Source organism: Chaetomium globosum, genomic scaffold (assembly GCF_000143365.1).
Source record: "Chaetomium globosum CBS 148.51 scaffold_6 genomic scaffold, whole genome shotgun sequence".
Classification (NCBI taxonomy): domain Eukaryota; kingdom Fungi; phylum Ascomycota; class Sordariomycetes; order Sordariales; family Chaetomiaceae; genus Chaetomium; species Chaetomium globosum.
In genome coordinates this window covers 1345193-1362020 of record NT_165981.1, presented here as the reverse complement: position 1 = coordinate 1362020, position 16828 = coordinate 1345193, and the positions used below count along the sequence as shown (strand labels likewise).

The window sequence follows — 16828 nt, the reverse complement described above, 5'->3', positions numbered from 1 at the left end:
CAAGGTCTCCATGAATAGTGGCGGTATGTGAGAAGAGAAAAGAATCGGGGTGGTGGGGACTCGGGGGTTCCGGATGTGTAGAGGATCATAGAGGGGGGTTGCGGTTTCAAGAAAGGAATATCCCGTCAACCGGGCTAGTAGTATGGTTTGTATAGATACGAGCAGGTTACTTGTGTCTACCTGTGCCTACCGCGTGACCTCGCATGTGCAACTCCCGGAATTTAGCATGCTCTGGAAGCTGAGCACCTTGAAGCCTCGTACATCGACCAACTAACCGGCCCTGACTCAGTTGCCCGAACGGCAGCGGATGAATAGACTTCTAATCCCAGATTTGCTAGGTCTCGCACTTGCCGTAGGTGCTTGCATAACTGACTCCGTGAAGAAGCCTGCGTTTGCTCATATGTATTTCGTCCCATCTATCTACATGGTTGCATGGTATGGTATTGACGTCAGATCGGGGCTTAAATAAGATGAATACAACTAGCGCACTTGTCAAGCCAGTAGAAAGAACCCTTCTTTCTCCCTCACCTTCCCCGTCTTTCTCCGTCCATTTTTCTCAGTCCATCTCCTAATTCCATCTCCCTCAATTGGTGAGTTTCCCTCTATATATCCACCTCCTACATTGGTGTCGGGCTTAGTTCAAGGGGCATCGAAAAGCTGGTAATACTATCCTATTTCTTCACACGAAATAAAGAACTCCGTTTCCATCAACAGGGGTAATGGCCTCGGAAAGTGCCATGTCGGAGCAAGCAAGCGCTACGGCAACCATCGACATAGCTCTGGAAGGCGATGTTGTGTTCATCGTCGGCCCTACCCAAAGAAGGCTAAGAGTTCACTTACTCTTCATCAAAGGGGCATCGCCGGTTCTGAAGGTAATGCTCGGCCCCAATTTCAGGGAGGGACACCAGCTAGCAAGAACCGGTTCGGCCGAGATCGCACTCCCCGAAGACGGCGCCGACGCCATGGAGACCTTCAACATCATGCATGCACTGTCGTAACGAGGAAGTCCGCCAGATTATCAAGCCACATGAGCTGGTGCGGGTAGCCATTGCCGGCAACAAGTACGACTGCTTCGCCGCGCTCTCGTTGGCTATCCCCGTCTGGTTCCATCACACCCATATCGTCTACCGTGCTATCGAAATGTGGGAACTGGCTCTGGCGGCATGCCTGTTCAACGAACGGAGGGCCTTTGCCGAGACAACAGCTGCACTTATATTCCATACGGAGTCCGGATCCTACCTCGAGCTCGCCAAGAAGTATGAGGAAATAATTGACCCCATACTGCTCCGGAACATTGCATGTAAGGACATGCCTTTCAGCTGGGAAAATCGTACTACTTGCACTGATCAAATAGTGAAGCTGGCAGAAGAGCGGAGCAGGCTGCAAATAAAAGTGTTAATGCACGTGTCGCGTACCTGCTCCTACGCCTCAGTCTTCTTTAGGAACCGGACTTGGGCAGACCAGGTCAGTAAGTTCAAACAGGACGCCGACGGGTTGGGGGACGGGAGGAGCCTTGCAAACTTCCTTAATATCCTGGAAACTTTGAGCCAAGGGACTAAGCCAACCGCCAAGGGCAATGACTTTGCATTTGACCAGATGGCTCGCCGCTTTCAAAATGACTAGCACGAGGTGGCGCCACCCCCCCCCCCCAAGCACTGGGTGGGCCCTATCTAACCGCATTTAGACTAATGCGAACTGTATTTAGACTAGCACCAATAAGAGACCGGGAGAAAACCATCGCAGCACTTTCTACCTATCTTTCGACCACCACCCCGCTATTATTATCGATTCACCAGCCAAAGCACGGTATAGACCTTTGGGTAACTTCAATTTCTTGACCAACAGGGTAACAACTATTCATACTGTCAAATGGACGAGTTTTCGAGCTGTCGGCCACTCGCAGGCCCGGCAGTGCAGTTGCCGGCCGCCCCCGACCCGCCGCCCTCAAAATAGCCGCCGTCCTGCCCACCAGAGGACCACCGGCTTGTTGTCGGTCCGATGTACGAATCGTTTGACAAATTGGCGGCAGATCTGAAGGATTGGGCTGCAAGCACTGGCTTCTGCTTCAGTATTCGGCGCAAGACGAACCCAGACAAGCAAGGCCGGCCTACGAGAGTCGAGCTGTACTGTGGCCGCGCCCGATCCCGGCCTTCTCGAGGCCAAGGCATACGAAGTACGACAACCCACAAGACCTCAGCATGTACCTGGAAAGCCGTATGCCAAGCACTTCTAGACAACAACCGCCGTTGGACCGTACGATTCGAAGGCGAGCACCGCGGTCACATTGCTTCCGAGCGGCTGACTGAGCACGTGGCCACCGAATCCTTATAGACGAGCAACAAGCATACATCTTCGAGCTATTTGATATTCCCGGTCTCCGCAACCGCTCTATCATCGACCGGTTGCTCGTCAAGTGGCCCAGCATTGCATTTGTCCAGAAAGACATCGAGAACATGAGGGCAAGGCACAACAAGAAGCGGCTCGGCGGTTATACACCTACCTAGACTCTGATCAAGCGATTCGTTGACTAGAACGTCCGCCACGTCGTCCGGTATGATCCATATGACGAAGAACGAGTCCTCAGCCTTGTATGGACTTACCCATGGTGCGAGGAGCAATAGAAGCGCTTCTGGTGGGTGTTGCACCTCGACAACACGTAAAACACCAACCGGTTCAAGATAGCCTTCTTCGAGGCTGTGGTCCTGACGAACATAGGCACAATTTCCCCAGTCTTTTTTGCCTTGGTAGACAACGAACGGCAGGAGGGCTTCGACTTCCTCGCAGCCCAATTGGACGTGATACGTATCCAATGCGGCATCCCGGCACCAGAGGTTGTTATTAAAGACCAAGAGACCGCCTTGAAGGACGCCCTGACGAAGACTTTCCCCAGAGCCTGGCAACAGCTTTGCATCTTTCATCACAACAAGAATGCGATACTGAACATCAAGCGGAAGTGGAAGAAAACGCCCAGTGGCGACGCGGTGTTACAAGGGCTGGAATTCCAGGGCTTGAACAATCAGCTGCCGGGGGAACCGGCAAAACCAAGTGTATTAATAAGAATAATCTTCAATGGCCTCGAGAAGTCCATGAAGAGAGAAGAGAAGTTCTGGAGCTATCTGACATTCTGAGTCTTCTTATACATGAAGGGTTTCGGTGAGAAGGTGAGGAAGGGCGTCTGACGAGGACGCCAATGAAATTAGTGAGGCTGACCGATGAGTAGCCATTGATTTCTGAAAATGATTGGTGATGGTTGAGTCCACGTAATGATCCGTGTGACATGATGGTTGAGTTCATGATGGTTGAGTTCATGATGGTTGAGTTCATGATGGTTGAGTCCATGATGGTTGAGTCCATGATGGTTGAGTCTATGATGGTTGAGTCCACGTAGTGATCCGTGTGACATGATGGTTGAGTCCACGTGGTGATCCGTGTGACACGCGGGCAGGCAAGACGCCCAGGACCACCTCTTTCGATACGATGAAGCGGGAAATTCTCTGCCCACGCAATCTACTAATCAAGAAGGTCCCTCCCTCGATTCCTACGATGAGTATGCTCTCAATGAATTGAATGTGGCCGGCCGAAGCTCTACATGTGACTGGGTTACTCTCGGCTAGCTTCCGGCATAGGTTGAACATTCCAAGGCCGGTATTTACCTGCTTTGGAGGCATATGATCTATGCTAGTGAAGCTGCTCATTTCGACAGGGCCTGGCTGAAGCTGAAAGCTGACTTTGCTGAGCAAACAGCTATTATTGCATACTTCCAAGAGCAGATGTTACCGACAAAGGAGCAGTGGGCTCAATGCTACATTTCTGGCCTTCCGAACCGGCGAACTTCGGCTCCCGAACCACGTCGCCAGCGGAGACTGCCCACAAGGAAATCAAGTCAGAAATCATTAACGGCAACAGTAAAATCGAGCAGCTAGAGCTTACAGTACAACGCATGGTCAACCGTACGAAGAAGCGCTTTGAGGACGAATCAGCCAAGCAGCGAAGCGCTGTGGCATTCGAATTCCTCAACAAGACATGGCTCGGCGATATACCCAAACAGGTATCGTACAATGCACACAGTTTGATCAGGAAGCGGTACCAAATGGCCCTGCCTGCGGTTCCAACACCCGCCCGGCCATTCCCGCCCACGCTGCGGCTTTGTACCGGTCGACATCGCATTCAATATGGTCTACCCTGCAGTCATGAGATTCGGAATGCGTTGGAAGAGCAAAAAGTCCTCCGCAAGGAAGATTGTCATCGATACTAATGGTTGACGAGGAATCTGGTGAGTCTGACCGCTTCGACCTCGATTTTGCTCGCTAACAAGCTGTCAACAGGATGACGAGGACCCGTACACAGTGATTCCTAGACAAATCCTCTCCTCCTGAATGCCAACTCCCCCCAGCACCCACTTTGTCTCTGAGGGGTCCTACCTACTATATAGCTCTAGCCATATTTCCGACGTATGCGCTCCAAAAGGCCCTGATGAACGTTTGTTCGTAACAGTTTCCGGCCGAACACAAGCCTCCTAAGAAGTACTTACATTATCAGAAATCTGCTAACACGGTTATTTCGTCCTCGATGACTTCAACCAAGTTAGACGAAGTCTCAGCAGCGCGCTGGGTCGCCGGGGTTGCCCTTGTACGGCCAGTGGCCTTGGTAACGCCTCCTCTTTCCAGTCTAGTGCTCCGTTGGGCATCAACCGCTGCTGAGGCACTCAGGGGCGGTATCTTCGCTTTCGGCGGATTCTTCTTGGCCGGGCTACGCTTCTTCTTCGAGGGACCGTTAGATGACTGGTCGATATCACCGGCGAGCTCCCACTGGCTCAGATTACGGCGGATGCTCGCTGACAGTTAATCAATACCCCGGGCTGGACCGGGGTGGATAGGAGGGACAGTCCCGTCGCTGGTAAACGGCCCACTGCCGCGCGGGCGGCCTTTAAGGGCGGTAACAACGGCAGGGTCTTTGATCTTGAAGCAGGGCGGTGAAGGATGCTTGCCCGGGGAATCTGACGGCCTTCCAAATGCGGTTAGATAGGGGCCACCCAGTGCTTTGGAGGGGGGGGGGGGGCACCTGGTGCTAGTCTTCAAAATATAGCGGGCTGGCTGGCACAGAAGCAGCACAGAACTGCCGGCGGGCTATGCTTGGGGTGCATTCGGGAGGGGGCGGAACACAAGTTGCGCGAAACGGCGCCAGAGAAATGCGGTAACTATGTTCTGAGTAGGTACCTAACGTTTGCTGCACGGCCGAAGATTGTATTCTAACCATCTTCCTGCCCTTTCAGTTTGACAATTGACTTAATGCCACATGCAGTGCATTGGGATCTTCTGAGATCCAATCCTTGCCGTTAAAAAAACAACACGACTTGTGTGTTGGAGTATGTTACATGAAAAGGCGGATTCTTTTCGCTCACGTATGGAGAGTAAGGTCTACGACAACCCCCTTCTCCTCTGGCTCGCTTCTCACTCAGCAACTGGATAATTCGCCACCTCAAATAGAAAGACGTTGGGCTAATTACTGCAGGCGTGACTAAAAGTGCCCAACGTCCCAACATGGGCAAGCTTTCATACGGTTCACCTAACTACCGTATCCATAGCCCGTAGGGTTTCGAACTCCCAGACCTTCTCAAGGCCCTTAAGAACGGAACACCTCAGAGTATAAAGTCAAGGCGCTGTTGATAAGCTAGTGATGATCCATGTACGCTAGAATCTAGACGGGCCGGTAGGCACAAGAATATTACTGCCCTCCACCAGCACCTTCAAGTCACAATTTAGCCCGTAAAAGTCCCTCCCAAACCCTCCCAACCAGTTGTAGGAGGGTTCCAACCCAAAGCACCCCACGCTTTGTGATACAACCCATTGTCAGTTCCCAGCCCCAAAAGATCAAGGCGCTGGTCGGCCCAAGACGCGACCACGGGGGCGCTGTTGAAGGTGCCACCCAACGCCTCCCAGCCCGTGACAGAAGGATACCATGCACCGCTCCACCAAGCCTTGTGATACATTTGGTAGTCCGTCCCGAGGCCAAATATATCGATCCGGTTGCAACCCCAAGACACCACAGCGGGGGCGCTGGTGAAGACGCCGCCAAGGGCCTCCCACCCGGAACCCCAGCTATTGCCGTCCCACGCTCTGTGGTACATTTGGTGGTCGGTTCCAAGACCAAACACATCGATGCGGTTGTGGCTCCAGGAAGACACCGCCGAGGGGTTGCCAGCCAGAGCTCCAGTTGCAGCCGTCCCATGCCTTGTGGTACATCTGGCGGTCGGTTCCAAGACCAAAGATATCGAGCCGGTTCTGGTCCCGGGAGACAACGGCCGGTGGGCTCGTGAAGACGCCGCCGAGAGCTTCCCAGCCGGAGCTCCAGTGTCTGCCGTCCCACGCCTTGTGGTACATCTGGCTGTCGGTGCCGAGGCCGAAGATATCCAGCCGGTTTTGGCCCCAAGAAACGGCGACCGGCTGGCTGGTAAAAGTACCGCCGAGGCCTTCCCAGTTGGGAGTCCAGCTGCTGCCGCCCCATGCCTTGTGGTACATCTGCTTATCGGTGCCGAGGCCGAAGACGTCCAGCCGGTTCTCGCCCCATGACGTCGCAGTGGGATGGCTGGTGAAGACACCTCCTAGAGCTTCCCAGCTAGAGCTCCAGCTACTGCCGTTCCACGCTTTATGGTACATTTGTTCGTCGGTTCCAATACCGAATAGGTCAAGGCGGTTTGGGCCCCATGACACCGCGGAGATTGGGGAGTGCTTGAGCATTGAGGTGGCCATTCTGAGCGTGGTATTACCTGTTAGTAGGCGTTGGGGTGATGTGGCCAACGAAACATAATCTGACGTCTCCACGGGGCTGTAAAAGGAATGACCTGGCTGGGCTGACCTGTCAGGTTTTGGTTTTGTTGCTTGCTATTACGCTTTTTCCTTTCGTGTTGCTGATGGATGCAGCTCCTCGAAATACCCTTGTTGATGCTACTCGGGACAGAGAGGGAGTCCGGAACGGAGACAGATAGTACTTGACCACATGTCTACCTACCCAAGTAGCACCTACCTACACCTGGGTCGACCCCTTCCCATGGATCATTCCGTACATGGCAAGAGGCCTTTCTCCATCCAGTGAAGACTCCACTCGCATCACGAGAGTGACGCTCCGGGCGGCTAAGAGTGAATGAGAAAGTTCCGGGTTTCTTGCTTATTTCGTTTTTATGTTAAGCTTGAAGCCACCAAGATATAGACTGGTGAAACATCGACAGTCAACACCAAAACGACGAATCCTAAAAATTACAATCCATTCTCAGCGGGCTCAGCTCGCTTGGGGTTCAATCCCTTGCAGCGAGGCCCCTTTTGGCGCACACACACCGAGACCGCGCTCGAGACCGCATTCTGCTTCCCTCGTCATGTTGTCTTTCTGCCCGTGTTCTGCAATTCCGGGCCACCGACCATGTCATCCAAATAAAAGTCATTAAACCCCAAAACACCGCTCATTAGACAGCTTCCTTGTAAAGGAAACGAACCGATAGAATCGCGTAAATACCTCGCAAACGGCCCCCATCATCTTGGCATACCTAGGGTATCGACTTTCAACGAGAACGGGAAAGACCGGGTAAACCAGCTAGCTAACCCGGGATTAAGCTCGAGCCCGAAAGCCCTAACTCCCCAGAACACTCCACCTTGGGCTTGAGTCTGAATTCTGAATGGCAAGAAGGGGGCTGGGAGCTGAATCTTGATCTTCTGTTTCTCATACAAGAATACATGAATCGAGCTATACTGGTCCACCACATCCCCAGGATCGAGGTTACGTCGCTCTATTGTTTGAGTAAACATTCACCATGCACTCCGCTGCTGTTCTCCTCAAGGAGGGCGGTCCGTTAGTGGTCGATGAACGCATCACCCCTGAGCCCGGCCCTACCGACGTTCTCATCGAGGTCAAGGCCGTCGCTCTGAACCCAATGGACTACCTTCAGCGCGATACCAACTTCCCACCGATACCCTTCTACCCCGCCGTCATCGGATGCGACGCCGCCGGTGTCATCGCCAAAGTGGGTTCCGAGGTAACTACGGTTGTTCCTGGCACTCGCGTCCTCGCGTTTGTTACCCCCTTCTACCAAAACGGTTCGCCCGACTACGGCGCATTCCAGAAATACGCCTTGGCCCCGTTCGAAACCGCCGTCCCGCTCCCGGATGCCCTCTCCTTCGAGGAGGGCGCTGTTCTCCCCGTCGCCGCCGTGACGGCCTTGACCGCGTGGACCACCATCGGCATCCCGATCAGCACCAGGCACACCCCACAGGACAAGCAGGGCGTGTTAATCTGGGGCGGCGCCAGCAGCATTGGCAGTTTCTCTGTCCAAACCGCCCGGATCCTGGGCTTCACCGTCTACACCACGGCCAGCCCCAAACACCACGCCTACCTCAAGGGGCTGGGCGCCGACGCCGTCTTCGACTACAAGGACAGCGACGTAGTCGCGCAGATCGTCGCCGCCGTGAAGAAAGACGGCGTCAAGCTGCACACGGCGCACTGCGCGGTCCCCGACAGCCTGCAGCCGACGCTGGACGTTCTCAAGGAGACGAAGGGGGACGCCCCGGCCCGGGTGGCCCATTCGCCGGTCCTGCTCCCGGACCACCCGACGCTTGACAACACTGAGATCAAGTTTAACTTCCCGTCGGGGGACAAAGCGGAGAGGGACAGGCACATGTACGGGTGTTTCCACGAGTGGCTGCAGGAGAATCTCAAGTCGGGGGCTGTGGTCCCGAGCCCCGGCATTCAGGTCGAGGGAGGCGGCCTCGATGGGTTGAACGCCGCGTTGGACAAGCTGAAGGCGGGTGTGAGTGGGGTAAAGATTGTGGTGCCCATCTAATGGTCAAGTCGTGCTGGGAATTAGAGTAGAGGGGCTTTCGATAGAATTGTGTTGGATAGATACCTTTACAAATTTGCCCAGGATTACCCGGCTTAACTCCCCTTCATGTTTCCCAAAGTCGGGTTACCTTAGGGGTTGGCGTGGTCCTTCAACATCCCCTCCACCCTCGCGATAACCCGGGCGACGCCATTCTCTCCCGAGTTGCTGGCGCGGGAACTAGCTGGGGCGCTCGGAGCCAAACTCAATCACGGCCTATTTGGGAGCTTCTTGTATTGAGGGTTGTCGTGACATCAGGGCCCTTCAAGACCCTTGCTGTCCTTCTGGTCGTGGGGGGCGTACTACGGATATCATTCTCTAACATTAATATAAACTACTTCAAGTACGACTCGCTCCCAGGTCGCATTCTCGACGGGCGATGTGGTATACCCGCTTCTTGGTCGATTGCGGCTTGGGGCTATGAGATAATAAAGCTGAAGGATGGGTTCTAGTTTTCGCCTGGTGCGTTAGTAACGGATGGGAGGGAATGAGGAGGGGACTCTGTCGTTTGGCGATGGGCGCGAGGAGTTCAATTGCGAGCGCAGCGGTACGCGCCATGTCATCATCATGGGACGACGGGTAGGTTGCTTAGTACTACCTAGGTAGGAGTGCACCTGGGTTGACAACAAAAGTTTGCGGACGTGCTTCTCATTGATTGTAATCAGCGAGGCGATTGTCGAGAAGGTCTAAACGGGGATAGTGGATCGCGACTTCTTCCAGAGCTCGGGGCAGATTGGAAAGAGATGGAAACAAATAACGACATCATGTACGAGTATCACAACATCAGGAAACAGACAGGCATCACACTCAATAGATGAAGCGAAGTATCATTTCGGAAACGACTGGCCAGAACTGCAGTTCTTCTTCATTCGTGCATTCCATCAAACATCATAAATCATGAAATCCGTCCCCCCGTCCTCCGCCCCAACGAGGTCCATATTAACACCAACTTGCCCCCAAAACCATGTTGCCGAAAGAGAAACCCGGGTGTTGCAAAGTCAAGCTCGGGCTGTCGACGAGATGGGTGGGTTGGCGTCCTTGTCTCTTAGAGAGAAAGGGGAAATTTAGTTGCAGCCGGAGCAAGAGCCTGGTAATCGGAGGTTAGCATGATCAGTCAGAAACTGGCTAGCCAGCGGGGAAACTAACAGCTAGAGCCGCAGTTGCAAGCCGACTTGGAACCGCTGCAGTTGCAAGGAGACATTTTGAGTTTGTGTTGTTGAGTTGGTGGAAAGTGATAGTTGGTTTGGTGTTTTGCTTTGATGGAGGTAGATGGAGCTGTGTGTGGATGGAGAATGTTGGTGGAATGGAGAAGGGTTCCCCGCTACTTATAGACCAGGCAGATGGCAAGTCAGAAGGTCAGCTTTGGCAGTTCTTGCCTTGGATGTTGCGTGGTTTGTGCGGTGCGTGGTTTGTGCCTTCCTTCACGGGTTGGATTGCCTTGGCCGCATCCACTCACGACCCACGCCAGCCAGCGGTCAGAGCCGGCAGGTTCGATGACCAGGTTTGTCACACCTATTTCGTACATGGTAGAACTTGCCCGTCGCTGCTGGACCACCCTCGAACCACCATAGGCTATCGGGATGATGACTGCAGGGCCGAACCAAAGGAGGATCCCGCAGCAGTCACAGTCCCACGAGGCCGCCCTTGTCACCGTGGCGTTCCCGCCTGCCAACTTGAGAGCTCAATGGCGCTTCGGTTGAAGTGGTTGAGTCTGTGTCAGCTGCGTTGTGGGCCCACCCGAGGTTGCCCCTGGTTGAGATGATTGGTCGCGCCAAACTGAGACCCGGTCCCACCGCAGGCCTGCGCCCGCCTGCGAGATTTGTGCGTAAAGCGTGTCCAGTCAGTGTGCACGGGGTTCAGCACTTCCGGTCGCCACGGCCAATCTGCCCTAGCGTGCCCTGGCCCAAGTGCCCAAGTACGAGTTAGTGTGTCACCGGTGACGGCCGAAGAATTGCCTTCGTGCAGTCAAACCCATCCTCTCCTTGGGAGGGATTTCTGCGGAACCAGCATCGGCTTCTTGCTCGTGCAGCCCCGAGGCAAGCGACCCACTTGTCGGAAATTCCCAGGGATTTTCCTTCAGCGGCCAGCGCCAACGCGACCGAAGTGGCATACAATACTCCTCATTAGACGAGGGGGTGCAATTGTTGATATCTTGATCCTGGTAACAGGTGGTCTCCCCTACTGTGTAGGATCAACCAGCCGGAAGAGGTGCTGATCTCGGACTGGTGCCTCCCACTATCGAGTAATGTGGTATCGCAGAAACCAACACTCACGGAAGAAATTTCCAAGCCGGGGTGCTCCGATTACCGGGACCGGGCACGACGCGAAGTCTCGTTCTCTTTTGTTTGACCCAAGTAGGTACCGAGCAAGTCCGAAAGCTGATAAGCTGGTTACGACTCTGCACATGTTCCATGTCATGGAAGCCAAGCCCCCCAAACTCGCAGCTGCAGCTCGTGGGAGACAAGCTCATCCACGGTCTGTCTCGGTGGCCCCCCGCACTTCCGTCCTGCGCGGTGGACCATCATCAGTCTATGGTTGGTCGAAAAAGCTGATAGCTTCGACTGGCTTCTCTGGCGTGGCGGAAGAGGGCTGCCTGCTGCCAAACACGGGAAGCCATGACATCAGGATTGAAGACCGGTCTGAATGAACTCTGAATCGCCGTGAACCATTATTAGCAATCCTAGAGGTTGAGAGTAACGGTGAGGTAACTGTTTCGATATAGAGATCGCAACACGGTGCCACAAGTGGTACTAAGATCAACTGCCACGTCAATGTCACTCCTGTTGCCTGCAGGCTGCAGGCCAGCTGTCATTGTGTGGCATCCCCGCCATGGCATTCCCGCAGCAGGCGAACTCGAACGACCCTCCAGTGTCAGCCCTGTGCTCCCGCTAGTACCCAAAGGCGTCGACCCGGCGCCACTGAGAAGTAATACCGCCGGCTGGAGGCAAACACCAGCCTTTGGCCCTGGCCTTTACCCAAGGCGAACACAAACGCCAGAGGCAGGAGTGATAGCAGAGTCAAGTAAAGAATGGACCCAACATTTGCCATTTCTATAGCAACTAACCCAATCAATCAAACGGGCCTTCCCGTTGCCAGTGCTTTTGGGGTTGGCCTTGTCTTAGACGAATTTCAACCACATGGCAACTGTGTTTCAAAGTCAATTCATCGCGATCAAATCCCATTAGCTTGTTTCTTCTGTTGTGATAAGGCCCTAATCAACCCTTCCAATACGGTGTTAACTAGCCCGGGTCTCTCCGAGCATTCCGATCGTAATACCAAGCCGATGTCGACTGTTGGGAACACCCGAAGTATCCATTTGTCTTCAGCAATGCTTGTCCTGAGTCAACTACATTGTCACTGTGCTTGTGGCATGAAATAAACCCAAGGGCTACCATGTTTTAATTGAGTGCCTTGGAAATAATATATTCAAGCATATATATAGCCTTGCTTTCTCAACTGTGTTTCTAGGAGGAAAAGCTATTGCAGATACGAACTTCACTCGAAGTATCCTCAACCATCAGACAGTCGAGTAGCTCGTACCTTAACGGTCCAGGTAGTCATCCAGCTCAAGCACCAGACCCGTCAACATGCGTTTTTCCATCCTCACCGTACTGGCCGCTCTAGGCTCAGTGACACTCGCCCAAATGAAGGCAACCGTGGTGGTCGAGAACATCCAAGTTCTCACCGTCAAGTCCCAGAAATTGATCCAGCCAGCCAAGGAACTCACCCTAGCCAATGCCCCCTTGCTTATTCTCGGCCAGGGTCCATGGCCGGTTCGTTTTTATCACCCTTGCGCCTCCTCGTCTTACCGCTGACATGAAAACAAAACACAGAAAGTCATACTCGGCCTCGGCGATATTGTTGCCACGGCCACTCTCGATGTCAGTGCCATGTCTGCCGGCCCCAAGGGCTAACTACACCGGTGTCGAGGCCACGGCCATCGCCGATGCGTTCCGCCTGTTTGTCAAGACACATCAGACGCTGCTAGATGCTTTGATCGGCGTGGGCGGCTTCATCACAAAGATCCCGTTTGCTGGACCACCCGTGGCCGCCGTGTTGAGATCGGTGGAGAAGGTGGTTGATGTAAGTTGCCACAGTGCTTTTAACGTCTTGTATCAGGACGACTTCTCTGACACGCCGGGTAGACGCTTGCCTTGGGCATCATTGGCACACTCGAGGCCAGCGTTGCCGCTGCGTTGAGCACTGACTATGCCGGCTTGAAAGCGACTATCGGCACTGCTATTACGACGTTCTCGTAAAACCGAGTGCGAGGGTAAGCCTCGGGCGGTTAATCCCCGACACTGCGGAGAAGGGATCCGGGAAACCGGAGGAGCGCATCGAGGGATGGCAACTCAGATTAGGAACGATCGGCAAACACTCGTTGACAGAAGTTGAGGATCGAGTACGTAATGGCATGGGGACGAACAAGCCGGGTGATTTGAGACCACAGTTGGGATAGAATAAAACAACTTCGAAACAAATCATGCCCACAACGCCATACCCGTGTTACCGCATCCCGGCCTGGACGCAGGATCAACGTCCACAAGAACCAAGACGCCAGAGATCCGGCCCAAATCCTTCCCCCATCTCGCCCAGTCCAAATCCCCGTTCCTCCCAAGCAGTGCCCCATAAAAAAAGAACCTCACCTCACCTCAATCACAGTGATTGATTGAATCACACCATCCAAATTCTCACCCCCTCCTTGGCCCCCAACCCCCCCAGCCCACCACTCCCACTCCCACTCCCACCACCACCACAACCACACCCCGCGGGCCCCGGCCCCAAACCCTCCACCTCCGACCCGACACTCCGGCACGAACACAGCGCCACCGCCGCTGGCAACAACAACAACACCACAAACCGCAACCCCGAAACCTCCACCACCACCGGCGACCTCTCTATATCCAGCCTAATCCCCCCCTCACCCGCACCTACACCTACACCTACACCACCATATCCATCTCCATATCCATCTCCATATCCGGGCCCCAACCCAGACCCAGACCCCAACCCCAACCCAGAAAGATCCCCCCACCCACTCCCCCGCCGCCGCTGCCACCGCCACTGGCCCAGCGTCGGGCTGATCTCCATCTCGGCCTCGGGCGCCACCGCCGCCTGCTGTAGGGTTTGGGTCTGATTCTGGGTCTGGGTCTGGGTCTGGGTCTGGTTCTGCTCGGCGCGGCGGTGAACTATCGGAGGCTGCTCAGGTTGGTGGTGGTGGTGGATGTTGATGGTGATGCTGAGGTTTGGGGTTTAAGTGGCGGGTGAGGGTGGTGGGTGGAAGTGGGGGTGGTGAAGATGGTGTTAATGGTTGTGCATGGTGGTTCGCCAGTCTTCGCTCTGGGGCGAAGGGCTGCGGCGGGTGAGAAGGGGGTTGGTGGCGGCGGCGGCGGGGGGTGGTGGTGGTGGTTGTGGACGGGGTTGGGGTTGGGGTGGGTTTGGGTTTGGATTTGGATTTGGGGGTGAGTTGTTGTGTGGTCAGGAATAGAGGCTGGAGGGGCTACTGGTGCTTGTGGTTTTGCCTTGCCGCCGTGGGGATTTGGGATGGCTTCTTTCATCCCTGCGGAGGAGTCCTGGGCAGCGGCGGCGGGGCGCTTGTCGGGTTCTTTGCGTCTGGGTTCATGATCCGTCCCAAGGCTTTGCTCGGCAAGAAGCTCGCTAATCTGTGCCTCCACCACCCTTTCCAACCGCATGCAGAAATACGCCACGTCAAGACCCTGCAGCTGCACGCAGGACCAGGGTGAAGGGTGGTGCTCGCCCTGGTTGCCGTTGAGGAACTGGGCCCAGTCGTATCCGGCTAGGATGTAGTCGCCTCTTGTCTCGGTTTCTGTTTTGGGTCTGTGCGAGTTGACGGATTGTAGCCCTGGCTGAATTGCGGTGGATCTCACTGCTCGTCCGGATTCCGATTCCATCTTCTTGTTGCGTCGTGGGGGCCGCTTGGTCGGGGGCAGTGTGGTGGCTTTCCGTTTTGCGGCGCGGACGGGCTGGATTCGGGTTGGCGTTTGAGATCGAGTCTCGATTGTACGACGGGAAACGAAGTCTAAATCTTTATTCGGCGACGCTGGAGTTTCGTTTTTATGTACGACGTGTTTCGAAACGGCCGAGTTGGAGGCGGGTTGGAACATCTCCTATTCACGGTAGTAACGTGCTGGTTAGGCCACGGCGTGTTTTAGCCCCCAACGGGATTCTATATTTACCTACCTGTTGTACAGTTTCGAAGTGGATATTCCGGTCAATCTCGGCCTTGTACCATGCCTTTGCCCTTCTGAAGAAGTCATCCTTGTCGTACGCCTCCCCCCTTTTGAGGGCTGCAAGATCTTGCTGGAGTGCGTCTTCAGTGAAGTAATACTTCCCGATAGTCTTGTTCACACGCTCGCCGTTCGCATCGATGTAGAAACCGTGGTTGCCCTGTTTACAGGGAGGGACCAGTCTGCAGGGGGATTGTGCCGCCCTGGCCGCAGCTGGGGAGGTCATCACGCCGCTCGGGGATATTCGGGGATTCCATAAACGGAACCACTTCTTATCTGAGGTAGAGATTCTCTCTGACGCTACGAGAAAAGTGTTCAAGCTACTTCAAAGCTGTGGATGGTATTCAAAGTTGGGAACTGGTACGGAAGGATGCAAGCATTAAATGAGGCTCTGAAGGACCACGTCTCGCCCTTTGTCTTTTCCGTCACGTCGAGCCCCTTTGTCCGCTTGATTTCGTTTGTTGTCGCCCATGGTCGCTTTCCACAAAGACGGAATTGGCAAGATATCTTTCACGATAGTTAAACAGCGAGCAACTCGTTGCTCGCTGACTCAAGGCAATACCAAGGTAATCATCAAACAGTATCGTCGCGTTATAGTCTGGTCTTGTGATATGAGGTTGCATTTACTTATCTCCACGAGCTTGCCCGATTTCTATTCGGGATGCTAAGGAGAAAAAAGTGTTTATTTCTAGCCAAGCATAGCCAACGATAGGACGGCGAGGACGAAATGACAAAAACATAATCCTGTCACGGTGATGTCCAACTTCCAAGTTTTCTTAACCCCACCCCTGGGACGGCCTCGACTCGGCCACTTTTAGCCATCACCAAAACTTGTATCACCAACAAAGGGCAGTGCCGCAAATAAATGCTCACGGTGGCGGGAATTCCATGGCTGCTGGAGTAGGTTTCATACTTTCATCAATCGGACGGCCTCCCGCTCGGCACGCAACGGATAACGGACAGCTGAAAGTCTGAAACACCGAAACCCGTTCGCTACTTGCGGTATCGTCCGAGCCTCGATGGAGGCTGGGAATAACGAATCGAGCGATGAGCAGCGCATGGTACGAAAGTAGTGCCACAACCCGGCGAGCCGGCCTCGCAGAGCCCCCCCCTGGCCAAGACCGGTTGGGTGATTTCAGCTGGCGTGATAGGCTGCCCGGGCCCCATGCGCGGATAATCTTCACCGTCCACAGTTTATCTCGCTTTCTTCGCCCGGGCTAGAGGGGCCGCCAACAACGCAAGCGGGAATGCTCGGCCCATGGTCCGCCAACATTGGCGGCAGCCGATGGCGCGGTTACTTACAGCTCCAACGTATGCCACCCGAACTTTGTCGCACTGTGGACCATACAACCAAGTCAACCAACCACCCCTGACCGATGTGCAATGTCCTAGTCAGGACCAACTTGCACGCGCAGGGAATGCGGTGGTTCCTGGCGGCGGTGATGGCAAACATGCAAGGACTGCAAGACTGCAAGACTGCAAGACTGCCTAGTGCAGTGGGGGACTGGGACTCCGAACTGGGTGCCCGAGTGCGAATCATTGTTCATTTTGTCGTCATTTCCTTCATCAATCACCCCGTCCGAATTGGCCGAGCTGGACATGGACTCGGCAAGATTGGGGGCTCCGTGCTGATGACTGGCCGGCTTCCGTGTCTAACGAATGGTGCCATTTGTGTTACATCGCTAGTCCCCTCCACTATCGAGACGGCACCGGGCGT

At 54.5% G+C, this 16828-nt stretch overlaps 6 protein-coding genes across 6 annotated transcripts; 5 read left to right on the top strand and 1 right to left on the bottom strand.

The window, feature by feature from the left end:
- Positions 1 to 984: 984 nt before the first annotated feature.
- Positions 985 to 2504, top strand: CHGG_08779 (uncharacterized protein; the record flags this gene model as incomplete). Its single annotated transcript, XM_001226705.1, has 5 exons — positions 985 to 1300; positions 1355 to 1468; positions 1879 to 2000; positions 2070 to 2253; positions 2332 to 2504. 5 exons carry the CDS (start codon positions 985 to 987, stop codon positions 2502 to 2504), a joined length of 909 nt encoding a protein of 302 aa, XP_001226706.1.
- Positions 2505 to 3280: 776 nt separating this feature from the next.
- On the top strand, positions 3281 to 4255 carry CHGG_08778 (uncharacterized protein; the record flags this gene model as incomplete). The annotated part of the gene is made up of 2 exons (XM_001226704.1): positions 3281 to 3384; positions 3745 to 4255. The coding sequence occupies 2 exons, from the start codon at positions 3281 to 3283 to the stop codon at positions 4253 to 4255; spliced, it is 615 nt and encodes a 204-aa protein (XP_001226705.1).
- Positions 4256 to 5540: 1285 nt separating this feature from the next.
- CHGG_08777 (uncharacterized protein) lies at positions 5541 to 6569 on the top strand (the record flags this gene model as incomplete). Its single annotated transcript, XM_001226703.1, has 3 exons — positions 5541 to 5587; positions 5797 to 6121; positions 6177 to 6569. The coding sequence occupies 3 exons, from the start codon at positions 5541 to 5543 to the stop codon at positions 6567 to 6569; spliced, it is 765 nt and encodes a 254-aa protein (XP_001226704.1).
- Positions 6570 to 7801: 1232 nt separating this feature from the next.
- Positions 7802 to 8923, top strand: CHGG_08776 (uncharacterized protein; the record flags this gene model as incomplete). Its single annotated transcript, XM_001226702.1, has 2 exons — positions 7802 to 8794; positions 8909 to 8923. The coding sequence occupies 2 exons, from the start codon at positions 7802 to 7804 to the stop codon at positions 8921 to 8923; spliced, it is 1008 nt and encodes a 335-aa protein (XP_001226703.1).
- Positions 8924 to 12450: 3527 nt separating this feature from the next.
- On the top strand, positions 12451 to 13122 carry CHGG_08775 (uncharacterized protein; the record flags this gene model as incomplete). The annotated part of the gene is made up of 3 exons (XM_001226701.1): positions 12451 to 12636; positions 12701 to 12946; positions 13009 to 13122. The coding sequence occupies 3 exons, from the start codon at positions 12451 to 12453 to the stop codon at positions 13120 to 13122; spliced, it is 546 nt and encodes a 181-aa protein (XP_001226702.1).
- Positions 13123 to 14052: 930 nt separating this feature from the next.
- CHGG_08774 (uncharacterized protein) lies at positions 14053 to 15337 on the bottom strand (the record flags this gene model as incomplete). The annotated part of the gene is made up of 2 exons (XM_001226700.1): positions 14053 to 14991; positions 15065 to 15337. The coding sequence occupies 2 exons, from the start codon at positions 15335 to 15337 to the stop codon at positions 14053 to 14055; spliced, it is 1212 nt and encodes a 403-aa protein (XP_001226701.1).
- Positions 15338 to 16828: the final 1491 nt, after the last annotated feature.